Source organism: Melospiza melodia, chromosome Z, assembly GCF_035770615.1.
Source record: "Melospiza melodia melodia isolate bMelMel2 chromosome Z, bMelMel2.pri, whole genome shotgun sequence".
NCBI classification, from domain to species: domain Eukaryota; kingdom Metazoa; phylum Chordata; class Aves; order Passeriformes; family Passerellidae; genus Melospiza; species Melospiza melodia.
The window spans coordinates 45234343-45259320 of NC_086226.1; the positions used below are offsets into that span (position 1 = coordinate 45234343).

General features: G+C 47.5%; 3 protein-coding genes and 1 long non-coding RNA gene across 10 annotated transcripts; 2 read left to right on the forward strand and 2 right to left on the reverse strand.

Annotated features, from left to right (window-relative positions):
- Nucleotides 1-10188: 10188 nt before the first annotated feature.
- Nucleotides 10189-12907, reverse strand: LOC134431865 (uncharacterized). 4 transcript variants are annotated; one of them, XR_010031124.1, is made up of 3 exons: nucleotides 12701-12907; nucleotides 12334-12603; nucleotides 10189-11922 (listed from the first exon to the last, which is right to left on the reverse strand). It is a non-coding gene; the product is annotated as an uncharacterized LOC134431865 (long non-coding RNA). The 4 variants fall into 4 exon arrangements; XR_010031126.1 differs by having other exon boundaries at nucleotides 10189-11918; nucleotides 12065-12603; XR_010031125.1 differs by having other exon boundaries at nucleotides 10189-12496.
- Nucleotides 12908-13007: 100 nt separating this feature from the next.
- LOC134431863 (E3 ubiquitin-protein ligase TRIM7-like) lies at nucleotides 13008-16331 on the forward strand. 4 transcript variants are annotated; one of them, XM_063180109.1, is made up of 3 exons: nucleotides 13008-13161; nucleotides 14192-14294; nucleotides 14621-15548. In XM_063180109.1, exons 2-3 carry the CDS (start codon nucleotides 14219-14221, stop codon nucleotides 15127-15129), a joined length of 585 nt encoding a protein of 194 aa, XP_063036179.1. In that variant the 5' UTR covers nucleotides 13008-13161; nucleotides 14192-14218; the 3' UTR covers nucleotides 15130-15548. The 4 variants fall into 4 exon arrangements, with proteins under 4 accessions (XP_063036179.1, XP_063036178.1, XP_063036180.1 ...); XM_063180108.1 differs by having other exon boundaries at nucleotides 13030-13328; nucleotides 14621-16331; XM_063180110.1 differs by having other exon boundaries at nucleotides 13030-13167; nucleotides 14621-16331.
- LOC134431864 (C-type lectin domain family 2 member E-like) lies at nucleotides 15916-18917 on the reverse strand. Its single transcript, XM_063180111.1, has 5 exons — nucleotides 18860-18917; nucleotides 17835-17933; nucleotides 16965-17137; nucleotides 16518-16624; nucleotides 15916-16129 (listed from the first exon to the last, which is right to left on the reverse strand). The coding sequence occupies exons 1-5, from the start codon at nucleotides 18915-18917 to the stop codon at nucleotides 15916-15918; spliced, it is 651 nt and encodes a 216-aa protein (XP_063036181.1).
- A 1902-nt stretch (nucleotides 18918-20819) lies between these two features.
- On the forward strand, nucleotides 20820-24409 carry LOC134431942 (killer cell lectin-like receptor subfamily G member 1). Its single transcript, XM_063180242.1, has 6 exons — nucleotides 20820-21441; nucleotides 22109-22207; nucleotides 22524-22664; nucleotides 23104-23258; nucleotides 23483-23592; nucleotides 24006-24409. Exons 1-6 carry the CDS (start codon nucleotides 21372-21374, stop codon nucleotides 24172-24174), a joined length of 744 nt encoding a protein of 247 aa, XP_063036312.1. The 5' UTR covers nucleotides 20820-21371; the 3' UTR covers nucleotides 24175-24409.
- The last annotated feature ends 569 nt before the right edge of the window (nucleotides 24410-24978 follow it).

Consider the following 24978-nt stretch of genomic DNA (forward strand, 5'->3'; position numbering starts at 1 on the left):
TCAGTGTCCTTCTGCTTCTTGGCATCATTATTTTATATCACATCAGCAGTCACATTAATCACTGCTGGTCAAACAAAAGTGCCAGTATAGGAAGTTCATTCTTCCTCTGGGCGGGCTGTAGAGGACAGACATGAGTGGTGAACTCTGGCCCTGACCCAGCAAAAGCATGCAGGGGGAGCAGAGGGTCATGGAGCTGGGTACGGGCCCACCTCATCGTGGGTACGTCACCCACCCCTGACCTGCAACGCTGCATGTCATCTGCAGAGCTCCCTGACCCGCTGGCTCCCCAGCCAGTCACAGAGGTCCCGTTCCCCCCAAGATCCTCAACCCCCCAGCCTAGATGTCTTTGTTCTCACAGATCAATTTCTCCCTGAATATCCTCACCTCTGGCTGTCTCCATTCCCGGGAGGGTCCCACCTGGGGCAACACTGCAGTGTGGCTCAAAACCACCTCATTTAAGACACCAGTTCCGGGTTATGAGTGACACAATAAATCACTAAGCTCAGCCAGCTTATTCAAAGATAAAGTTCAGTTCATACTTTTTTTTTGGAGTTTGGTGAGTTTTTGTGTGGAGGATTTGGGTGGGCAGCAAAGCACAGCTGGCTCACCATAGCTCCAGGGGGAAGTTCCTCTATGTGGGAAATTCAGGTCTAAAGCACGGGCCCATACAGAGTGACAATTTTATAGAATAGAAGGCAAAACCTAAAAATTATCCAATCTTCAGTTCTTTTTTGCTCATCCCAGCTATCAGATCTATTAATGCTGCTGACGCCCTATAATGCACTACAGTGTTTCATCCTATGGGCCTTTAAAAAGGCCCCTTTTAGCTTAAATAAACCCTCAGATGTGGCTTTTTGGAGGGAATTTTGAGCAATGAAGGGACTTGGAGGGAGAAACATCCTGCTTTGCTTCATTCTGGGGAGAAAAAGCCTCTTCCCAGAGCAGGAGAAATTATAAAATGGAAAAAATTAAATGAAATTATGAAATTTTATCCCAACAAACTGGATAGGAAAAGGGGAAAGGCCCCTGGAGGGGGCAATTGGGCAAACTGGCAAACCGGTGACACATGAAAAATTTAAACCTCCACTCCCCCCCAAGCAGCATATAGGTTAATTCTGGAAGGGTTTAGGGATACTTCTGGAGCTGTTTCTTCCCCATGTCCACTACTAGTGCTGATAAAAACAAGTCTTATTTTCACTTAAAAGGGGACAGTCTCAAAAACAAAGGCGTTGGGTGTTTATCAACCCCCAACAAAGCAAAGGCGTTGGGGAGCACTTTCTCCTCAAGGCAGCAGTGCAGAGGCCACCATTTCTTTAACAAGTTCCTCTCTAATTTGGAGATTTCTTCCCTGTGGGCATTGTTTCGAGGTGGAAAATCCCCATCTCCCGCGGTGCTAGCTGCTCCCTTGGGGAGAAGGCCCAAAATAGAGCAAACATACCCAAAACCAGATGATTAAAAACACAGACCCCTCCCCCAGTTGCACTAGAGCTGTATTTTCTGCCTTCTGGATGCAACAAGCTGCTGATTTTTAAAATTGCCTTTTGATTTCCATTTTTATAAGCACCCATCGGCACCAACAAATTATTAACAGTTGATAAAAAGTTGAACAGTTGTAAACCCACCCAAAATGCATCTCTTTTCTCTTACAATGGACCTCAGTGAGGAGCAGGAGAAGATTAACACCCTCACCATCGTGGAGGGCCTGAAGTCCTTACTCAGGTTTGCCCCTCCATGCCTGCTGCACCTCCCTTGGATTCACAGTTCCCACTCGGTGTGATCCTGAGGTGTTAGTGGAAGAGGAGCAGCATGGGGAGAAGCAGGAGGCAATGGCTAAAACTCCCCTCAGGAATGTTCACCCTCAAGCTCCAAATTCCTGCAAAATGCACCCCTGGCTTCAGCTTTGTGGAAAAAACTTTCCTGTGGGAAAAAAAACCCTTCAAGTATACTCCCCTCTTTCATGGGCTGGTATGAGGTGTGCCTGTCACTCAGGAGGGTTTTGGGGTCCAAGGGTCCATGTGGCAGGGCTGCAAGGTGCATCTGCTGGTTCTGCTCAAGGACTGGGGGCTGTGCACCCTCCACACCCAACCATCTCCCCTCCCATCTGCTGACAGGATGCTGTTGAGCTGCCCTGGAGCAAAAAGAGGCTGATTTCCTTGCCACCACAATGCCAGAGAGCCAGCTGTGGGGCTATTGAATTACACAAAAAGGCAGGAGGTTTGGGGGTTTTTTGTACAGACTTTCAAATTAAATATCCAAAAAGCTTTTCAGACAAAAAGTGGATGGAGTGTTGCGAGCTCATCTGTTGGAGCAGGATGCTGCAAAGAAGTGTTTTGCTTTACACATCACTGGACCTTGTCTTTCAAGGAAAGACAACTTCACCATGAGCCAAAGAAGGAAAAAACTAATTATAAAACTGAGCAGGGCTGTAATGTGTGTTTAGCTGTGACCTGTGTTTTGTCAGGACCCTTGTCTAAAATTCAGGTCCCAAAGGTAAAAGTTTCTGCCTTTCCTGATAGTTTCTCCTCTTCCTCAAACTAAGCTGAAGACTGCATGTGGATGGGGAGGCAATTCTGGCAGCAAAGGAGAGACTGGGACTGCAAGAGGCAGAGACCTGCCCAGTCCTGTCTGGGCTTGCTGATAACAGCACTTTATTCCATGGTTGAACCCTAAAAACAACCTTCTGCTGCTTCAAGATACTGGTTCATTTAGTTTTGTTCCCCTTCTATTCACTTGCAGGCAGTGAAATGGGAGATGAAATTCTGTCTGTGGCCTCTCTTCCTGCTTACATCCTGGCAGTGAACACAAAGCCCTGAAAAGGCCCAATCCTGAGTGATCCTCAGAGACATAAAACATGGTTTTAACCCATTTCCTCTAAATTCTCTGCAAATCCTAAGCAGAAAAGTTTCCACTTGCAAAACCTTATTATGAGACATCTAGCAGCACGAGAAAGCCCATTTTCTTCCTCAAGACGAGTTTTGGAAAGCTTTTAGGGACATTCTCCCTGTTTCTCTGGTCCATGCTTCCACTGACAAACAGCTGAGGAAATGGAAATACCTCTGTTCTCCCACTGAGAAGCAAAAGAGAGAAATATGATTGTTAAATTAGATGTTATAAGGAAAATGAAATGGGTCTGGGGGAAGAGTGGGGCTGTTCGTTGTTGAGTGGAGTGTTTGCTGGGGTGGTGGAAGTGTTTGCACTTGCAAGGTTCAGAGTGGATTTTTGGGGAAATCAAAGTGTGAGCAAAGCTGGCCCCTTGCCCAGCCAGAGCAGTGGCCAGAGTCATTCACCTGTGAAAGTGGGCGGGGGAAAGGCAGAGACTTCAGTCTGACTATCAGCATCACAGAAAGCCACCTGCCCGCCAGCATGATCCAAATCCACCTCCATGTGTTGGACAGTGTGGCTGTGGGGCAGAAACATGGGCTGGGCCAGGTGAGAGCCTGCAGCTGCCCCAGCACTGCCCCACGGCCCAAACCCCACATTTGAGGCTGAGACCAAAGCAGCCCTTATGGGACACAAATTCCCAAGCCAATCTCCAGTGCCCCGTCAGAAGCAGGACAAACCTCCATGGCCCAGCAGTGACAGCCCCCCACAAAGTCCTGCTGACCCAAAACACAGCAGAGAAACTCAAAACTCTCCATTCCTGAGGGCAGAGGAGCTGGGGGTGATTCCAGGCGGCCTGCAGTCCAGCCATCCAATGACACCAGGATTTGGGGTGAGCTGTGGCTGGATCCAGGGTCATGGTTGCTGACAGGGAGAGGGATGTTCATGAGCCTATATGCATTGGAATATCACCTCCAAAAATTGCACCAGAGCATCAGCTCCAGGCACTGAACCCAAATGGGAGTTCAGTAAGTCCCTGAAGCCAGACTCACCTCTCCATATCCCTCTGAGTCTTTCTCCAGAGAGCACTCCAAGATGTTTGGAAAAAGAAGACGACCCCAAAGATTTTTACCTCTGGATGTCGCCCTGGGCCTTCTCCATATCCACCCTGCTGCACAGAGAAGGCAAGACCACCTGAGGTGGGAGACACAATGCCCTTCATCAGGCATCACCCAATTTAGTGTCCTAATTTGGGTGCTAATTAAGCATCAACAACATTCTGCACCTCCCACCTTCAGTCTTCCATCACTTAAGGCTAATCAGGAATAAATTCCTGATTTTCTTTTAAATAAATGAGCATCTGTGATGCTTTCACTTTCCAGCCAAATCTGCCTTCCCATTTTTGCTTAATTAATTCCCTTTTTCCCTTTTACACTCCGAGCACCTTTAAATTGTCACCGCCTCTACCAGCATGTTGGTTTTTCAAGTAAAATCCTCAAGCTATTTCCAGCTCTGACATCAACAGTCATGGCTGTACCTTCCTCTCTGTGCACCTCAAGAGGAGTAAATTGGGGTGTTTAATGTCAAATTTCCTTTCCCCATTGCTAGAAAACCACTGGGACATCTTTACTCACGTGGGCAAGGCTCCCACGCCTGCAAGATATGATGGAAGATTCCCCCATCACCACCAAGTTTTGGATTAACCATCAACCCCCTCCAGCTCCAAAGCAAAAATCCCAGAGGAAAAGAACACAGGGAGAGAAGATGATCCGAAAAATGGAGGGCTTGGGGCCAAAACTGGTGATATTTTTGGCTCCAATACCTGTTCAAGATGGTTCAGACATCCTGGAGAGGAAGGGAGAAAGATGCTTAGGGCTGCTTTCCTGTAAATAAAAGCAAAAAGCGGGGGAACAGATTCTGGGGCTAAGTTTCATCTCGCTCATAGCAGGTCACCATCTGGTTGCTGGCACTTGGCCTGGAGCTCTGCGTGGCATTGCTGGATCCATGACATCTTGGCAGCTTCACCATGTTGCTGTTCCTCCAGCCTCCAGCACAGGCAATGGAACCAGGAAAGAAACTGTGATTCCTGGTCACTCAGCACCCAGCAGAGCCCCTTCAGCATGGCCTGCAGCTTCTGCTTGTCAGCCCTGCCTCGAGTCTGGGGGATGAAGGAGAAGGACTAGGATGCTGGAGGGGGTATGAAGCAGTGTGGCCCCCATGGCGCACCCAGATAGCAGCACCACCCACCAGCATCTCCTGTCTTGTCTCCTCTGCTGCCTCAGTCAGCCCAGCATGTCACTTGTCCTCCTCTTGCAGGGTTTTTTGGGAAGCTTCAAACTGCTTCTGCAGGGAAAAGAGGTTTATACTCCAGGAGAAGGGAAGAAAAGAAGGACTGGAACCCCTAAAGTACCATATTCATGTGCAGATGGCCCCATCCTCACCCTCCTCCAGAGCTGGACTGAAGCAGATATGTACATTCATACCCATGTTATAACGAATTTCATAGTTATGCTGCACGCACACCCTCACCTTATCCATACAGTGATACCTGAGCAATACAGGTCTCCCAGACAGGCTGGGATAGCCCACCTCTCCAAGGTCTCCTGTAAAAAAGTTGCCACCTTAAAAGCTGCCACTCCTTAAAAAGTTCACTGACCACCCTTCAGTTTCCATCCCCTTCCCCCACTCCTTGCGCCCACAGCCAGGTCAAAACCCTCTTTGGGGACCTCCATTTCCCCTCTGCGCCCAGAAGTGGAATAGGAGCCCTCCACAGCACAGGTGCCAGGTGAGAGCAGGAGTTTGGAATCTCCAATATTTAGGTTTGGTCACAAAACTACCAGCCGCTATAAGGTTTCATACTTAGCCCTCACTAAATTGCAGCATTTCAGCTCGGTTTTGGCTTCTAGATGCTTGCATTGCTTTTTTCCCCTAGAAAAACAGGGAAAAGCCTTGCCTCTGCTCAAAATACATATTCTGGAGGCTGAATTTTAAGGGAAATTAGAGTCGTTCAGGCATGGGGGGAGTGTCTAAGATGGGGATACACTCACCCTGTAGCAGCGGGCAGCCTCCTCGAGCAGCACAGTGGGGTGGGCACGATGCTCATGCAGGCGGTGCAGACGAGGACTCCATCACAGTGACAGAAGACAGTGAGGTGCCTGTGGCACAGATCCTGCGCCGGCAGCGGGGCCAGCTCCTGCACGCCTGCCACCACATTGGCCAGCTGCTGGCTGGGGCAGAAGCCACTGATGCCTTGTGAAGGCTGACCTAGAACAGAGGCTAGATGGAGTTAAAGAATAAAGTAGGTATTTATTAAAAGGCCTCAATGGACACACCTTGGGCAGCACAAGAGCCCAGCCAGGGCTACACCCAAGATCAACGCTAAATAGTCAGAAAATGGATGACCGATCACGAGACCTCTCACTTTTTTAAGTTCTAGTCCATTAGCATATTGGAGTTAATTGTCCAATTATAGCTCTAGGTTTGGAAGCCACATCCTTCTTGTTTTCCTCTCTTCGGTCCACTGTTGTTTATGCTTTTGGGTCTGAGATTTGGATCAGTTTTCCTTGGCCCCCAGCTATAGAAGGAATTGTTTTGTCCACCTATTCTGTGACGACAGCTAACTATCCCTTAATGTGAAGTTCAGAACTACACACTAAAGCAGTACAGAAACCGGAAAATATAAAAGCTAAAACCTGAGGCATCACCACCTTGCGGGAATGGCACCCGGCACTGCAGGCACGCAGCGCCGCCCGCCGCGCACCGCGACACGCAGCACCGGCAGAAATTGTGGCCACAGCTCAGGGATCGTGACAGAATCCCGGAAGAAATCCAAGCAGACAGCACAGGTGGTTTCCTCCTGGAGGAAACCTGAAATCTGACGGCCTTTCCCGCGGCCATGGCTGTTTGCAAGAGGGGAGGCGCGCACGGAAAGAGGCCTGGCCCGGTGCTCCTGAGGCGGCGGCGGGCCGGGACGCTGGGGCCGGCGTCCGGAGCCTCCCGAGCAAAGGCAGTCCCGGGCGGGTCCGACATTCCCACCGCCTCAGCCTTGGAACAGCCCCTCGGGCCTGCGCCAGCCGTGGTTACGGACAGAAGGGAAGGCAGGCAGCGGCAGCTGGGGCCCAGGAGGGACGAGTTAGTGACGAGGCGAACTCTCACCCCTCGGGCTGCGACGGGGGAAGCAGAGTGAGGCCAGAAGGGGGCTCCAGGAGACAAGGATTAAAGCAGGAATGTGGCGAGTGAGCAGAGTCCCCTGGAGCTCATGTGGATACCAGCTTGGAGAGGGAGGGTTAAAGTGAAATAAAACCCCACCGCTGTGTGTATTTTAACTATAATAACGTTAACGGAGTTTCAATATACTATATCTCATTTTAATATAAGACATATATATGTTTAAAAATAATTGCAAATTTTGTTATAGAGCTATAAAAATAATAAGAAACACATAATATTTAAAATACTAATCGGGAATTGTAGTTACGAATAAGGTAGATAAAACAATAAAAGCAGTCTGATGTTCCCAAACAGCTGTAAAATCCGCTCTGCCCCAAAACTGCTCAGCTTTGGCTTTTTCACGGGGAAAAATAATTAGGGAGAAATTATGAGGAAAAAAACCGCACCGGGCATTCGTAAATCGCAAAAAACCGCCGTTTATAGCCTCAGATTTGCCTCTGCCGGGGGCGTGGGGTAGCATGGAAAACTCCTTGTCATTGTTTGATCTCGGCCAGCGGCGCTGTACGGTCCCGCCACTGCCTCCTCCGGGTGTGGAGCGCGACAGGGCGGGACTTCGAAACCGAGCCCAAACAAACCCGAAGATGGCTGTCTCAAGGCATAAAAAAAAAAAAAAAAAAAAAAAAAAAAAAAAAAAAAAAAAAAAAAAAAGGCGGGGGGGGGACGACGACGACGACGACGACCAAAATAAAACAAACAAACAAATCTTTTTTTTTTTTTTTTTTTTTTTTTTAATTATACTTCTAAGAAACACCCGGAAGATTACTTTGGTTATCAGCAGACCAACCTAATGCTTAGTTAATTCTTAATTGTTTCAGGCACTTACTGTTCTTTTAAAAGGAGGATCCCAGCCTACATAAGGATTCTGCAGCAGCAAGAAAAGTGAGGAATATGCTAGGTATAAATATTTTCCCAGGAATTTTCTCCTCGGGGTGAGGTGGCGGTGAAGGGGCTACACGCGGGCGAGGCGAGGCAAAGAAAAAAGCTGCCCCTCGGGGTGGCCGCTGCCTTGGGTGGCGGTGGCGATGCGGCGTGAGCTGCCCCTCGGGGTGGCCGCTGCCCGCGTCCCAAAGAGCTGCGCCGCGGGACGGGCAAGGCGGCGGTACCGGGGCCGAACCGAGCCGTGCCGGTGCCGGAGCCACCAGAAGAGCTGCCCCGAGGGCGAGACGGCGCTACGAGAGGCGCACCGCGCGGGTGGTGCGCTGCGAGCCGCCCTGGTCGCTGCCCAGGCCCCGGGAGCTGCACCACGGTACGGGCGGGGCGGCGGCAGAGGGGCCGCACCGAGGCGGGGGTGGGGGGCGAGATGTGAATGGAACGTACAGAGCAGAATAAAATAAATAGAATTAAAGAGCCGCAGCGGGGGATGGCCGCTGAGAGCTGCACGGCGGGACGGGACAGGCGCGGTCCCGTGGGGAGCGACCGCTTATCGTGTGAGGGCAGGCGACAGCCAGAGCCGCGGCAGCCGCTTCCAGCGGCGGGGAAGAGCGGGACGTGCTGTTCTCAGTCAAGGCTGTATAGCTTACGACCCGGGACAGGTCCGCCACCCTGCACCCGAGAACCGGGACCCGTGTATGCCCCTTACTCGCCTGCTCCCTTCTTCCTGGCCCAGCGGAACCAAGAAATACCTTAAAATCTAGCCTATGCATACACACACACACACACGAACAGGCGCATGCACAAAAGAAAAATTGAGGGTGGCTTTTTTGTTTGTTGGGTTTCTTTTCGCCTTTAATTCATGACCTGCGTGATGAGCAGCAACAGAAGATTGGTTACTAATTATAGCAGCTGGGAGGGAAATTTTCATAAAACCATTTGTCTCCTTAGGAGTATGGCCAGCACCTAGAATGAGGATGCACAGGTGGCATCTTGCAGAGTCCGTCTACTGTGTCCACGTTCTGCATCTCCTGGCAATGACCCCTACTAGCTACTAGCCAGCTACTAGCCAGCTCCTGACCCCAGCAGAGGGCTCTCTGGCCTCATCCTGCTCCTCCTTCTCATCCCCCCCACACCCTTTTTCTCTCTGCCAAAAGCTGTAGGAGAGGAGTCGTGCCAGCCTCCAGCATCATCTTTGCTGTGGGGAGACCCATGGGGGGATCCGTATCTGGGAGGAGGGGAGAAGGTGGGGAGTGAGGAGGTGAAGAGCCTGCTGTTGCCCTTCCTTTGGACAAGATCCTCTTCCTCCTGAAATGCCTCTGACTTCTCCCCAGATAACTAAATGATCCCAAAATGCAACTGAATTCCTCCCCCCAATATAGATGAATATCTGAATTATCTGAATATATCTGAATTATCCCAAATACCTCTGCATTCCTCCCCAAAGCCTCCGAGTTCTCCTAAAATATCTGATTTCTATCCAAATGCCTCTGAACTTCTCTAGAGTCTCCCACAGAGCATTGCTTTGGTGGGAGCAGGAGCTCAGGCTCTTCTCCAGCTGCTTGGGGAGCCCCGAGGGGAGGTGGAGCCTCATTTCACTCAAGCTGGGAAAAGAAATTAGAGGGACAGATGTTATGTGATGGATGTAGCAGCCAAGCACCTCTCCACAGCTGGAGCGATAAGGATGTGAAGCAACCAGTTGCCACATACCTGCTTAGGATCCTCCCAACATCCTAAAAGGAAAAAGGGAGTTCAAGACCCCATAGGCAGCACTTTGGGACAGCTTTTGGGTAAGAAAGGCACTCATCTGGAGCAAGCATTTGGCCTCCAGCTGCCCGATGAGTCTGTGGAGCTGTGCAATCCCCTCAGCCACCCGCAATGATTTTTCGGCGTGGGTAGCTGTGGAGGTGCCGTCCAGCTCAGCCAGCCGCCGCAGCGCGGGGCGCTCCCGCAGCGGCGCAGCCGCTCAAACTCAGCCTCGATGCAGCGCCGCTCAGCTTCACTTATCTCCTGGAGGAGACAAGAAATCCGCGTGCAACCCTCAGACCTGAATTTTCCCCTTTTGAGTTAAAGGACAAAAGTGCTTCTGCTGTAGCCAGCGGGGGGCTGTAACACTGGGGCAGGGCTGGGGATGCAGCTAATTAGCGACTGATTACGTACTTCACCCTGTCATGGTTTGGCACTGGCACAATGCCAGTGCCCTTATGAGAATACCCTCTCCCTGGTGTCTGCTGTGAGATGTGACCAGGAATAAGCAAAGCAGGCTCCTACTTAGAAATAAAGAAAACTTTATTAACTAAACTACAAGAAAATAACTAAACTACAAGGACAGGAAAAAAAAAAAAAAACACACAAGGAAAATGAAAACCTTACAAAAGCATTTTCCTCCTCCCCCCACCAAATTTCCCAATACAATACATCTCCCAAATCACCAACTCTCAGTCCGGCACCACCCTTTAGAATACTCAATCTTCAGTTTATCAAGAGTGAGGAGTCCTTCTTGTGCCATAGGATTCCCCCAGAAACACCATTGAGACCTTTTGTGTTTCCCGTCACAGGTGGCACCGCTCAGGAAAGCCTTTGTCGTCGTGACATCTTCCTTTCATCCTCAGTGCTCTCACCACTGCACATGGACCAGAGCTGCTTCTAGGGTTCCCCTTTAAGGATGCTTTGCCCAGTTCTAACAAAGAGCACAGTCTCTCACTTTTGGGACACCTGTCCCCCACAAATTTCACCCCCTGGGGCTGAGGGGTCTCAAAAACAGAGATCTTCTCTTCCACTGAAGTGAGAGAACCAACCACGCTCCTCACCTGTTGTCTCTGTTCGTGCACTCTTACACATAACATCACTGCGCTCCCTTGGTTCTGAGCCATTGCCTTCCCCTAAATGCAGCCTCTGTGTCACAGGGAAAAAAAAATGGTTCAGTCTATGGCCACACAAGAAAAGTCCAGCCAAAAGGCCACTCTGTCATCTCTTCCCCCACTCAAAAGTCTTCTCCACTTCCCTAGTGGCCCATCCCCTCTTATCTCTCTTCTCATTCAGCTCCAGGAGGATCAGCATTTGCAAGATTTCTATCATGCAAGAAAAGGGTTAAATATCTCAGTCTCTGCCTGTCCCAGAGCTTTGGAACTCCCATGCTGCCCTGCCAGGCACCTTCTCGCTGCACTCCCCCTTCTCCTCCTCGGCAGGCTGATATCAAATTTAGACGCTGGCTCTCTCTCTCTCTCCCATGGGGTGAGGGGGGTGGGGGGGGCTGCCCGATGCCTCCTGGGGCTCCTCCACCCTTCCATCCTCAAGGGCCTCTCACCCGCCATCTCTGTCCAGCCCCAGGCCTACCGCATGGCTGCCCCTTCCCCGCCCAGCAGCAGCAGCTGAACAAGGCAGGGAGATCCAACCTCTTTGCCTCCGGAGCCTCTCGGAGCAGCAGCTCTGCTTTTTAACCCCTGTGTTCTCAGAGGCATGTCCAAATGTCCCAATGGCCACACCAGGTGCCAATATTAAAATCTGAGCACCCATTGGTTTGACTACAGCATTCTAGAATTCCCATTTTTCGGTCAAACCACCACAACCCCATGATTCTCCTTTTCCCTCCCTTTTTGCCATTCCTCTCTATATTCTGTCCAAAACCAATCCAGGTCCTGAGAACCAGGGGGGAGTGTTAATTCCATGTTAACACATGTCCCTTTGTGACTCAGTCTGGGATGAAAATGAGCAGCACCATGACATTGATTTAAAGTGTGGATAATAAGCAGCTGCACATGGAGGTGGTGCTTGCCAAACCTGCCCAGGATCTGCGCCAACCACTCCAGCTGGATGTAGGGCTTTACAGGGTGCCAGGATGCCTCTTGGATATGATCCCACCCATTTCTTCAAGAGGGGCTTGGGGAAAAATAAATACCCAAAGGCTCATTCAGACTGCCGTAGAACCTGTATCAGGTAGTCCTGGTGTCTCTTCTCTTCTCTTCACTCTCTCTCCAGTCCAGAAATTCTGCCAACACCTTCCTTAAGGATTGCACATGAGACTGCATTTTCTCCTGAATACACACACACCCACACAAAAACCAAACCAAACCAAAACACAAAAAACCAAACCAAAACCAACCAAAAAAACCCCAAAAACAACAAAAACAACAAAACAACTTACAAGTGAAACAATCAGCTTGTTTCTATAATCCTAACTTCAAAATCTTACATTATTCAGGGGAGGAAAGCAAATAATCCCCCTAAAAAAGCCCCCTCATTGCCTTCCCTGGAAAGCAGGGATCAACTCATTTTGTGTTTCTTCCACAGCTAGGAGCAGGCACTAGAGCTTTGCTTTCCCAAGAAGAAATTAAAATATTTTCACTTTGCACCTTTTTTTCCACGGGGAGAGAGAGGGGGAAGGACTGATGGGTCACAGGAAGGTGATCTCACCTCAGAGATCTCATCTAGTCCTCCAAAAGTCTTCATGACCACAGCCTGTGGTGTCTCACTCATTGCCTCCTGAGGGGTTTTTGTCTCTTCAGCACCAAGAGATGAAGTTCTGGCCAGTGTCAGCATGGGGGTTTTGCGTGGCTGCTGTGGCCATGCTGCCCTCCTGGCGAGGAGAAAGGAGTGCTGGGGGTTGGCCATGGCACGGGGTGAAGCTGCCTGCGCTTGAACCACCCCTGATTGTCCCTGTGCTCAGTTCACAAGCTGCCCCAGCTGGAAAAGCAAACGTCATCACCCACAAGTAGTCTTTAAACAAATTTTATATCCACAAGTTTGTCTTATTTCCAGGCATTGCTGTCACATTCCTCACCTTGAAGCTACTCCCAACTTTGCCTTGTTCACCTCCATCATGTGTAAGGGGCCAGAGTCAGGTTTGGGGAACTAGGGAGGCAAAATTTAACCGATTTTTCCTTTGTGGTGCCATGCAATAATGGGGTTTTTTGCAATGCTTTAATTTTCCTCCCTTTCCTCCCCAGTGCCTGTGTTGAGAAAATAAATGGCCCTGATATGGGGGGAAAAGGGGCAATCAGATGGTGCAGGTGTCCAAACACGTCATGGCCCCATCTGCATGCACGAGATTGGAGGGCTCCTCCCTTCTTGGCTGATAAAAGCTGGCAGAGGCTGAGACAGGACTGAGCTTTGGCTGAGCCTGTGCCAGAGAGAGGAAGAAAAAAATCCCAAGAAAAACGCAGTGGAGAAGCAGCCAGTAGAAGAAAACCATCTGGAGGAACGCAAATACAGCACCAGGACAGCAAGGAAAATACCAAGAAGGTTTGAGTAAGAGGGAAAATCCCAGTGCCGATGGGGGGGTTACATCACCCTGATGTCTGGGGAGGGGGGAGAAAGGGGATTTTGAGCCCCCTCCCCATCCCATGAACTCAAGAAGGGAAAGGATTTACCCTTGCTTTTGTCTCAAGATCTTTGTTTTGGATTTAAAGGTATTTTGCAATGGAGGGTCATGATGATTATTTACTTCTCTTCTACCTGTAACAATCCAGCCAGGGAATTTGTGTGAGAAACAGCATGGCTCCTGATTTTATCTCCATTTGGGTGATTTTCTCACCTTTTTCTCACTTTTACTCATTACCCTGCTGCTTTAATCCCCTTATCTGCAGATTTGCAGACGAAAACGCAGGGAAAAGAAGCAACCTGTTTGTTTTCAACTCTCACAGCATGGTTTATTCAATCATTTTGGGGCTTTATTAGTCATGCCAGGGCCCTTTAGCATGGGCAATCCCTTGTTTGCATGCAAAATCCCACACTGACTTCCAGAGGAAGAATTTGAAGCCATTTGGTGCCAGCTCTTATCTCCCCCATACACATTTTCTCCAAGATCAATAACAAACTTCCCCTCTCACAAGATTTCTCTGGATATGAGAGATGAATGTGGCTTATCTCAATTTTAGGGACTTTCCTCACTCAAATAACTTTGTCAGATTTGACTGGCGTATGGTGGAAGCAGAAACAGATTTAAGATGGACAGATTCAGCCTTCAGCCAGCTCAAGGATTTGGGGGTATAATAATATCTACAATGGAGATGGGTTCATTCCAATGTGCTACTCTTGTTCCTTTCATAGTCATTAGGGAATTAATTGATTTAACCCATCTCCAAGGGTCTTCCCATAAATGAACCAAGCTATGTTGCAACTGTTGAAGAAAAATAATGCTATTTTCTTGAAGTAGTTTGATTAAATGTAGTGGTTAAACACATTTTTTTACATAGAAAGGGGCAGAAGCTGAGATAGCAATGAAGGATGATAATTGGATTTTATCCTTTCTTTCCTTGTTCTGTGCCTCCAGTCAGGAAGAGAGGACTCTGAGGGTGCAATGGCTTTCTTCCTCAAACCACGGCCATGCACATGGGACCTTGCCCTGGACTACCACACCGCCAAACAGTTTGAAGGTAATCAGAGGCAGCTCAAAAGGAGCAAAGTACCTGTTCCTTGTGTTTTCTGGGCTGAGATGTTCAATGGGGTTGGAGATTCTCCAGCTCCACCTTCTGTCTCCCTAGGGCCTCTGTCTCCAACCTCCATCTCTTTGTTCTTCCATCTCCAGCCTCAGCTGGATATATATCCTCCATCTCCTACTTCCACCTCTTCACACTTACATCTGCAGCCTCACCTTTCCTCTCCCTTTCTCTTTGAAAAGTCACCAGTGAAGGCATTTTGGGGGTGTATTTTCTCTGGGCTTAAATTTGGCTTCTGATCCATTCTCTGTTTTGCTTTTCAGTGGACGTAACCCTGGATCCAGCCACAGTGGGCCCAGAGGTGATCCTCTCTGAGGACCTCAAGGAAGCCACCTGGGGCAGACCTCGATGCCAGTGGCCTGAGGGTCCAGGCCGGTTCGACACAGACCCGTGCATGCTGGGCAGCAAGGGCTTCACCTCGGGCCGCCACTACTGGGAGGTGGAGGCCAATGGGCGCTTCTGGGCCGTGGGGGTGGCTCGTGAGTCAGTTCAGAGGAAAGGCCGGGTCCTCTTCAAGCCCAACACTGAAATTTGGGGCTTGCAGAAGTATGATGAGCTCTGTGTGGCCCTCACAGCTCCCTCCCACACCTCTGTTCCACTCCTCAATGGGGAGATTGGGGTCTACCTGGATTATGAGGTGGGACAGGTCTCTTTCTACGCTGTCAGCAGCCGCCAACGCATCTTCACTTTTCCTGCCTCCTTCAGTGGGGAGAGGGTCTTCCCCTACTTTTGCGTGCTCCTCTCAACCATTAAACTGTCCCCCAAGGGCTGATGCCCTGAAAGGATCCTCCCAAAAGCTGGTTGCATCACAGTGGTTGGAAATGCTGGTTGATGCTCCTCAACTCTAATTTTCCAAGTCATGAAGTCATTTCTAACTCAGTTCATGGTCATTTCTTCATCTCAGATGTCTCTGTTTTGGGTTGTGCCATGGAGATATTGGGTCTGACCTCAGTACGGCTCATCTCAAGTTGCTAAATTCATGCAAAGCTTGTTAAAAGGAGCTGGACTTCCCTGAGCTTGAGCTAAAATCTTCATTTTTTTCTCCCAAATACAGCTTCCTCTGGAAGGTTCCTTTTGCTGACCTCAGTGCCTATGATTGGCTGGGCTTCCAGCACAAATTAAAAATCTTGATTTTTGCAGACTTTGTATTAATACCAGCAGCTATTCCTCATATTAAAACTTATAATTTAATATTGTTTTATATCATTTAAATCCCCTTGTTATCACAAGGATGTGCTCACATCCACTGCCCCCACTCTTTTCCTCTGCTGTTCCCTATGCTTGAGACTTATTTCCAAGTACTTAGCATGTAAATATGCTCTAGATAGAATAAATTTCTTTTTCTCTAAGAAATCTGTATTCAGGCCATCACCAAGTTGCCCCAAACCCAAAAAGAGCCCCCAGAGCTGCCCTGCCACCCCACCCCACTCCCTCAGAACTATCTCATGTGGATCCCCAAAGTCTGCCTTGTCCCAGAAACACTTTGTTGGCCTCTGGAAACATCAATAACCCCTTGCCCAGGGATTCCAAAGTCTTCTTGAGAATTTCTTTCATGTCCCTATGGTGCACCAGATATCTGGGAGTGAGAAGGCTTCCCTGCAGCGCCCAAGGAGCTGACACAGAGGTTTGGAGGCCGTCTCATCCTGTTGCCCTTGCCTGAGCTCTGCAGCTCATGTTTATTACAAATCCAGCTCCTCTCAGTGCTGCAGTGGGAGGAGCTGAGCCCATTGTCATCCAGGTAAGCACAGAGCCCACTACCATGGATCCGAAACCTGGAAGTACAGAGGACATAACCCATTTCAGATGGAGCAGCAGGAAAAAGGAGAAAAGTAACATATAGGTTTCCCTCAGCTTCAGTTCTCAGGCATCCTCATGGGCACCAGCATGCCAAAATACTCACACTGATCTATTTCTAATATGAAACCCAAAGCTTTGCAAGAGAGAAACAAACTTAAAATAAAAAATCCAAACTTAGGATTTTCTCACCAAATGCGTCACTCCCATCTTTTAGGTCAAAGGGGAAAACAAAGACCAGTTCCAGATGCAATGTTGCCCTTCCCAAATATTGTATCATTGCTACCTCAAGTACAAGAAGAAATGCACATTTTGTGGCAGAGGAAACACCAACCAACATCTTAATAATGAAAAACATGGACTCACAGGTGAGATAGAGGTGAGCGATTCACCCACATCCACGGCTGCTCCTCATCCTCCCGCAAAAGGCCAATCCAATGCTCTGAGATGCCTTTGTACCTCATCACAAAGCTCTGAAAGAGAGGGAAAGATTTTTACCTTCTTCCAACCAAAGCCCTCCATTTTACCAGTTGCTTATGCTGCTTTAGGGCTTCTTTGGGGCTTGAACATTTCAATCTGCTACCAGAAAATGTCATCTAAAAACAGGAGTTTATCCCTGCAGTCCTTGCAGCAGTTGGCTTTGGTGAGGAATTTGAGGAGACCCATGATGACATATTCTCAAATTTTCCCCAAATTCTCACCCCAGATCTTCAAAAAAGACCCTGGAAGAGCAGTCACAGAAACCAAAAGGTTTCAAATACAGTGCTTTTGGTTTTTTCCCCCCATGCCAAGCAAGTTCTCATGTCTCCTTACCAAGTCCTCCGTGCTGTCCAGCATAGCCAAGGAAGCACCAAGTGCTGAGCAGTTGTCCTGGCTGTATGTCCAGTTCCCTTCAACCTCAGAAAAATAGTAGCATTTTCCTCGGTACCTGATCCAGTCAAAGGGGCACTGAAAGCAGGGCTGGGCATGAGGCTGAAAAGCTTGCACTGTCATTAAGAATAGAACAATGTTAACGAGCAGCACCTTCCCCTTTGCCTCTCTGGGGTGGAGAGACCATCCTCCACCCCTTGGCTTCCAAAAGTCTTCACCCGTCTCAACTGTAGGAGAAGAGAAAAATTAAGATACCAGGAGAGATCCTGTGAGAAAATAAGCTCATCATGGCCCAGCTTGTGATGTTGGATAAGAAATACAGGTGCTGCACCTTCAGAGAAGGAAATAGGGTGGTAGACTTCAAAAAAACACATTTTAAAGAGGAGTTTCAGAGTAGTTCTATCGCTAAACATGCCCTTGGGTGTTGCTCTCTGTCATTAATGCAAAAGTAGTGAAAAAGACAGGACAAATGTCCTCTTATTCCTGCACACTTCTTGACTTGGTGGAACTCATGCCAACATCTCCAGGTCCCTTCTTCTCTGAAAAGAATACTTCTGTGTGACTGTACTCCTGAAATGGCTCTTCCTGTTGATTTTCTAAGGGTTTCTTGATGACATCAGTTCCCACACCATGGGGAATGGGTTTGTTCTTCTGTAGAAAGACTGCTCTGAAATGTCCTTCTCTCTCTCAGAGAGAACAGCAGCTTGGGTGGGCTTTGTCTTCCGCAGGAACATGGAAATAAATCTGTCAGAAATTCAACAAGCCAAAATATCTCAGAGACATTACCTGTGAGACTAAAACTTCGACATTCACCTGCAAAAGCGATGGCTGTGATGAGCAGAGCTGTGAAAAGCACTGCCAGCATCACCTGGCAGGCGACACGTGCCTCTGGCTTCATCTCCATGCTGTGACCTGCAGGAGGACAGACCTTCAGTGCCTCTGCAGGGGCTCCCAGGGCAGCAGCACGCCACAGGCCATGCCAGGAGCGTCAAGGGTTGGTCTTGTGCCAATGGCACTGCACTTGGGGTCGTTTTGTGTGAGAAACACCAAATATTCTTCTTCACGTGGAACAAAAGTAGCTATTTTTTTATTTATGGGAGCTCTTTGGGGAACAGTTTCCTCCCCAGCTCCAGATGCAAACTCATGAAATGTACCACAATTAAAAATCTGATTTAATTTCTGGGATTTACCTCATTATTAAAATTCAGTGGCGTTTTTTTCTCCACCTAAACTAACACACTTTGGGTCATGGTGCCTCCATTTCCGTGTCTTGTGATCCAGAATATGCACTTTCCCTTCACCATGAGCAAAGAAAATTCTCTTTCCTAGAGGTTTTATACAAACATCTTAGTGTTTTCATCTAGTAGAACTTCCCCATTTTTTGTTTAAGATTTTCCCTTTTTGTTTCCATCATATGAACCAAATGTTATGGGAAAAACCCTCCTCTCACCTCTTCTTCCTGGAAAAAATATTAGAAAGTAAGTCAGAAGCCAAATATTTAAAAAAAAAAGTTATATTAAAAAATTTAAAATCAACAAATAAAAAATCAACCAAAAAATTGAATATTTGTGGGTAAAAAAATATGCCTAAAAGAATCAGTTACTCAAGAGCCTCAGGAAAGTTTAATGCTAAATCTGAATAACCCATCGTGTCTGAAATTGGTCTGTTTAGAGCAAAAATTCTTTCTGCTGAGTGCAAAAATTTTCCCTCAAGGGAAGTGCCAGAAAAAGATTTTCCCCCCTACAACCTTACTTCAGCTGGGTTTGATTCTCAAATTACAGAAGTATCAAAATAAAACTCAAACCCAGTGATTCTACAGTTCACTGCCCTACAGTTACCTGCCCGCTTGTTCCTTTCCATGCCCAAAAATCCGGAATAAACTCTTATTTCCTCCATTTTTGGGGTTCCACCTCTACAGGTGCTCTTGCCTCACCTGCCAAGCAAAGTTTCATCTATCAGAGGTGTCACAAAGGCTCTCCATGCTCAATTCAAATTTTCTCACAATTTAAAATTTTATCCCTGTACCATATTTAAACTTTTCTCCCCCCCTGAAGTTTTCCTGCACAATTAAAATCTTGTCCCTGCAATTAAAATTTCCTCTCCCCCCAGTTAGTTTTATCTGGTTAATTATACTTTTCTTCCCTCAGTTAAAATTTTCTCCCTCTATGTCAAGTTTTCTCCCTGCAATTACACTTTCATCCCAAATTAGTTTTCCCCACCTATTTAAAATCTTAAAAATTAAAATTAAAGTTTCCTCAGGTAACATTTTCTCCCTGCAGTTAAAATTTTCTGCTGTAATTAAATTTTCCTCCCTGTAAACTTTTCTCCCCATTTAAGGTTCTCCCCCAATTAATGCCTTCTCCCCTCAATTAATATCTTCTTTTCAGTTAATATTTTCTCTCCAAAATTAAGGTTTTCTCTACTAAATTAAAGTTTTCTCCCCCCATTTAAAATAATCTTCCCTTATTTAATATCCCCTCAATTAAAATTTTCTCCTGCAATTAAAAACTTCTCCCTGCAATTGAAATTCTCTCTTCCAGTCAAAATTTAAGACCACCTCCCCTCAGCCCCCAGGCCATCCCAAACCCAGTTACCTGTGTCTGCTCTGTGGGAACAAGCCCAGTGCTGAGGCACAACCTGCTCCTGTGAAGAGAAACACAGTTTTTTAAAAAGAATGTTGTTTGGGGTTATTTTATTGTACTCGTAGGGATTTTCCTGTGCCTCCTCGAGGGCAATGAAGAAGGGGCCACCTGCCCACCCAAGGAACCAGGGGTTCCCCTGCAGCTCCACCCAGCAACACTTCACCCTCTTTCCCAGCATTTCCGGAATTTTCTCTCAGCTAGGGAGATGGACAGTCCAAAAATGCTTTCTTTAGTGTGCAGTTGGAGGAAACACTGCCGGAGATCACTCTGTTCCAGGATGTCAGGGCACCCCAGAACAGCGTTCAGGGATTCTACAAGGGAGAAGTACAGTTCCCTTCAGCACATTTTATAAGGTTTTTTACTGTAAAATTATAAAAAAAATAAGTGTTTTTGCAATTAAGCTACCCAGCTGCAGGTTTTACCCTAAAACCTAATTTATTTTGTATTTTTAGGGGATTTTTGTAATCACTGGTCACACACCACTGGAGCAGCTGCCTTTGCAGAGGGCAGGAAGGCTGGCTGATAGCAGCTCACCACAAAAACTTTCTGTGACAAAGAAAAGGCTGAGGGGGGAAAAGAAACTAAAAATAATCATGAGACAATAAAAAAACAAACAATAAAAAGTACATAAACACAAATTTAAAATAAAACTATTTATTTTACTTTAACTAAAAGTTCTAAAATTATTTCAAAATAAAATAACACAGTGCTTTTCTTACTGAGGCCTTTGGGTTTATCTTCTTATTTACCCTATTTCTGTGTGGTGGTAGCTACTCGGAAAAATTTCTGCATTTTGCTTGCTTTTTTTTGGGGGGGGGGTGTTTGAGGAAAAAAACATCATTTTTGCCTCTGTAAAAAGGTGTTGCTTTGGAATACTGTGGCACTGACTAAAACCTGGGCTTAACACCAAAAAACCCTAAGAAAAGGGAGGGGGAAAGGTTACTGTAGGCTGGAAATTGTTGGTGGTTCCATGCAGGAGTCAAAGAATCCCAAACCTGGAGGAAACATAGGTCTAGATGGTGTAAAAGGACACATCAGGAGTGGGAGCATGGGCTTGCAGGTGAAAAAGTCAAAATAAAGTAACAAAATAAAATTCATTAGCAGCAGGCAGCCAGATGGAAATCCAGATTCTTACCTCATCCTGGGCAGGAGCTGGGCAACCCTTGACCACATTGGATCTCTTTGCCCCAGGATAAAACAGAGACCAAATATTATGTCAAAACCAGCAGAATAAGTCACATGGAGCAAAAGGCATTTCAAGTTCACTCCCAGCCCATATTCTGAGGAAGAAACACCAAATGTCACCTGTCTCTTCCCCACCTGCCTGTGGTCACATTGATCTACCTCCTCACAGTCAAAACCTTATTTAAAGGCTTTTTGAAATGATTATTTATTAATTCTGCTTTTATAGATGTTTAACACAGCCACCAAACCCACAGATGTTTCTACACCTCCAGGTGTGCCGCCTCTTCCTGGCTGCAGGACACCCATTCTCTCTTCACCAAGTTCCATTTACAAGGGAAGGGTGTAGAACACACACACACACATATATATATATGTACATATATACAAACTGAAAAGCAGATAAAAGCCCCAGCCAATACCATTTCCTGGAGCAGATGCAGCTGTGAGTGCGTAGTTCACAAGGCAAGGGGTTGTCCAAGGACAGTGTCACTTTTGGGCTGCTTCTGGGACCTTCTGAGCAACCATGGCTGGGGAAATTGTTTATGCTGATTTGAGGCATCCTGGGGACAGTTCTTCTGCTGAGAAGCATCATGGTAAGTGCTATTTTGGGGAGAAAATGCTTGTTTCAAATTTTGGGAAGTTTTTTGGATTTGTTTACTTTTAGGTTTGCTTGCTTGCTTCATCTCCATGTTAAGGTTTCCAAGATCATGGAGAACATTGTTGTGGGTTAAATGTCTTCTAAGGTAGCATCCTGGCTTGAAAAGAGGAGAAATAAGAGAAAGGAAGGGATGGGAGAGGGTGACAGATATCTGGAAGCCATTTTGCTTCTGAGACTCTTCACCTGGGGGGCAAAGTGGGTGCCAAGAAACCTAACATGAGCCAACACACCTGGATGGGAAGGAAAGCTGCTGAGATCCTGTCTGGAATCCTGGTGGAAATGAGAGCTGGAGTGACCTTTGTCTCACCAACTCCCAGCTCTAGCAGGAGCTTTAAATTAAGCCAATTTCAGAATGGTTTCCCATCCCCCAAGATCCATCATTGGGTGCCCAAGGATGCTCCTGAGGCTCCTGCAGACCCTCCTCCACCTGAGAAGCCACCCTCACCCTAGACCACATCAGTGGTGATTTACTTCTTTGGAGGAAGCAAAGAAGCTGTAAACTTCTGCTCAAGCTCACCAGCTTCAGAGAGGGGCTTTCTTTTTCCTCTAAACCCCCAGTATTTTCATCTTTCATATTTTAAAGCAAATGTGGCCTCTTTCAGCACCTGCCTTCTGTCCATGGTGGCACAGGCTCCTTCTCATAGCCGGGGGGCTGGGGCAACTCATCCTGCTGGTCCTGGTGGTGGTGCTGAGTGTGTGGGGTGAGTAACCAGCTCTTATCTACACCTCACACTCCAGTGAGCAGCCGGGGAGGGGAAATTGGGGTTTATTTCAACATTTCAGTCTTTGGAGGGGACAAGGTTGTCCCGTAGAGATGCGACATCACCCATCAAGAATAAGCCCATTCTGAGTAAACCTGGATTATACCCATAGCTATCAAACAAGGGTGAAGAGTACAAGCCATGTTTTTCAGGCTGGCTTAAGCAACTGTATAAAAAAATGAAACCCAGTTTCGTGGGGTTTGTGGTATTTATCCCCAAACGGCTGCAGCTTCTCACCCCGGATTACTGCTCCAAGTTTTTCAGGGGTCCCCACAGCCAGTGGTGAGAAGCACTCCACAGCTAGGCAGTGGGATCCAGGGAAGGAACCAAGTGGAGCAGTGCATGTTTTCATCCCTGGTGCGGTATTTCTGCAAGCCCCAAGGGGACAACCCCACAGGTAATCCCCCTTTCAATCTGACTCTTCTGGGAGATGTTCAGGTGAGACCTTTGTGGGGATCTTCTACTGCAAGAAGAGAGACCCTTGGGGTTGTGAGACCACAAGAGTTATTTGGCAAAGAGGAGTCTTGCAAGGAAGAATCCTCTTTTCCATGCAATTTGTGCTGATCCCTCCTCCATGGAGGAGCAGCATCAGCCCTAGGGAGGAGGTTCCTTGCCACTCTTCCTCCACCTCCACTGGCCAATAATGTCCTTGTGGTCACCCAGCCTCAGTAACCTTCCTTCTCTCCAGTGGCTGGTAAAACCACATCGATGTGAAAAACCCAGCAATGGGGAAAGAGCTGGGGTGTGGGATGGGGTACCTTCAGTACCTTCAGCTGGTGGCTGGGGAAGAACCTGACAGCCCTTGGGAGTGTCTCATGGCTTTTTCTCCCCTTCAGCTTATGCTGGCTGCAAGCTGTGTCCCCAGGACTGGCAGCTTCACGGGGAAAGATGCTACTGGCTTTCTGAGGAACTGGGAAACTGGACTCAAGGCATGAAAAGCTGTGAGAACCAGGACTCCCAGTTGGTGGTGCTCCAGGACAAGAAAGAAAAGGTAAATAGGGAGAAGAAGGCTTAAAAAGGACACAAAAGTCCTGATTTTTAGGTGGGCAGGGAAGAAAAAAGTGCCTATCAACAGGAGGGTTTGGAGAAGCGTTCAAAGTATGGGGGAAATTCATGTCTCATTAATTTGAGAGTCAGATTTACTCTGTGAATTTGATTGCCATGAAACCCTCCAGAGAGAGATTTTGGGAGCAACTGGTCACTTCTATTTTCCAGGAGCACATCAAGACTGTTACAGGCAAGAGCCCACCACCAGTGTGGATTGGATTAAGGTCACATCAGAAGGTGTGGAGATGGGTAGACAACACAACTTTCAACCACAAAATGTGAGTATATCCACAGTCTGTTGGTGTAAACAGCAGCTTTGCTCCATTCCAGACCCAATTCATGCTCTGACCCATCTCTCCAAGATGTTGGAGTTTATGCAAGAGTCTCATATTCCCCCCAGCAAAGTTCTGTAGAACAAAGGTTGGGGAACTGTACCGGAGCACAGTAATCCCACAGCTCCCACCAAACCCATGCAACAATGTGTGGAGCTTTTCATGCTCCACACGTGGTCCTCGTAGATCTTACTGCAGGTACAGCAACTCTCCTCAAATCTGGTCATCCTCCAGCAAGAAATTATGCATGCACAGTGAGAGAGTGCAGGAAAAGGGCAGAACAACCCCACCCCACATCTCCTTTTCTGCAAGATTTGGAGAGTTTCCTCCTCTTCAGCAACACCATTTTTGTTTTACAGGCTTGGCACCTCTATGCTCAAGATGGATGAAGGGTGTGGGACACTGAGAGCCAAGGACTTTGAGGTTAAAAGATGTGATGCTGAACACAAGTGGGTTTGCAAAAAAAAGCCTTTCCTTCTCTGCTCTGTGACAGCAGAAGATGGAGAGAAAAGCGATGCCTCCATCTGACAAACACGCACCCCAAAATGCCCACCCCACAAGACACTTGCTGCCAATATTTGGGGTGAAATAGCCCCATCCTCACATTACAGCTTTGCAGCAGGGTTTGCAAATCCTCTTACCATGAGGATCAAGACCAGTTTTGGGGGCACAGATGAACCCCTGAGCTGGAGGATCAGAAAGGCCTGTGCCTTGGGCACAGTGTTGATAGAGCTGTGGCATCAATAAAAGCTTATCAAACTGGTTTGCTTCAATTTATTGAAATAACACAGGCAAGAGCACAAGTGGCACATCATGCAAAGTTCCTATATAAACATTGCAAATTTCAACTCAAAAAAGCTTTTATGAGTGACAGATATTGCCTGTATGCATCTCTCCAAGCACAGCTGAGAGTGTCAGCACACTGATGCAAGTAACTGGGTAGATGCAGGCAGCTGGGTTTTGCTCAAGTTTTGAGGATCTGGAGGGGTTTGTTTTTCTTCTGAGTTGTTTTATTGTTGTTGTTTTTGTCATTGTTTTAGGGTTATTTGTTGCTGTTGTTTTGGAGAGGTTTTCTGTTTTGTTTTTGTTTATTTGTTTGTTTTTTAGGTTATTTTGATTGTGGATTGTGGTTTTATTTGGTTGGTTTTGTTGTTTTTACCAAATTCCCTCCATTTTTTGGATCTCCTTCAAATGGTAGAGAAGTGTGCAAGATACAGGGAAACTTCTTCAACTCTGGATTTGGAGGGAAGGGAAGGGAAGGGAAGGGAAGGGAAGGGAAGGGAAGGGAAGGGAAGGGAAGGGAAGGGAAGGGAAGGGAAGGGAAGGGAAGGG

Bases quoted from the DNA above. Each gene is read 5' to 3' on its own strand.
- LOC134431863 (XM_063180107.1), top strand. From the start codon at position 13,771: ATGAATGTGGCTTATCTCAATTTTAGGGACTTTCCTCACTCAAATAAC. The intron at 13,906-14,191 runs GTATAATAATAT...CTGTGCCTCCAG, and splicing joins GCCAGCTCAAGGATTTGGGG to TCAGGAAGAGAGGACTCTGA. The intron at 14,295-14,620 runs GTAATCAGAGGC...TTTGCTTTTCAG, and splicing joins CACCGCCAAACAGTTTGAAG to TGGACGTAACCCTGGATCCA.
- LOC134431942 (XM_063180242.1), top strand. From the start codon at position 21,372: ATGGCTGGGGAAATTGTTTATGCTGATTTGAGGCATCCTGGGGACAGT. The intron at 23,259-23,482 runs GTAAATAGGGAG...TCTATTTTCCAG, and splicing joins TCCAGGACAAGAAAGAAAAG to GAGCACATCAAGACTGTTAC. The intron at 23,593-24,005 runs GTGAGTATATCC...TTTGTTTTACAG, and splicing joins ACAACTTTCAACCACAAAAT to GCTTGGCACCTCTATGCTCA.
- LOC134431864 (XM_063180111.1), bottom strand. From the start codon at position 18,917: ATGGAGGAAATAAGAGTTTATTCCGGATTTTTGGGCATGGAAAGGAAC. The intron at 17,138-17,834 runs GTGAATGTCGAA...TCTTAATGACAG, and splicing joins CACAGCCATCGCTTTTGCAG to TGCAAGCTTTTCAGCCTCAT. The intron at 16,130-16,517 runs GTGAGTCCATGT...CTGTACTTCCAG, and splicing joins CGCTCACCTCTATCTCACCT to GTTTCGGATCCATGGTAGTG.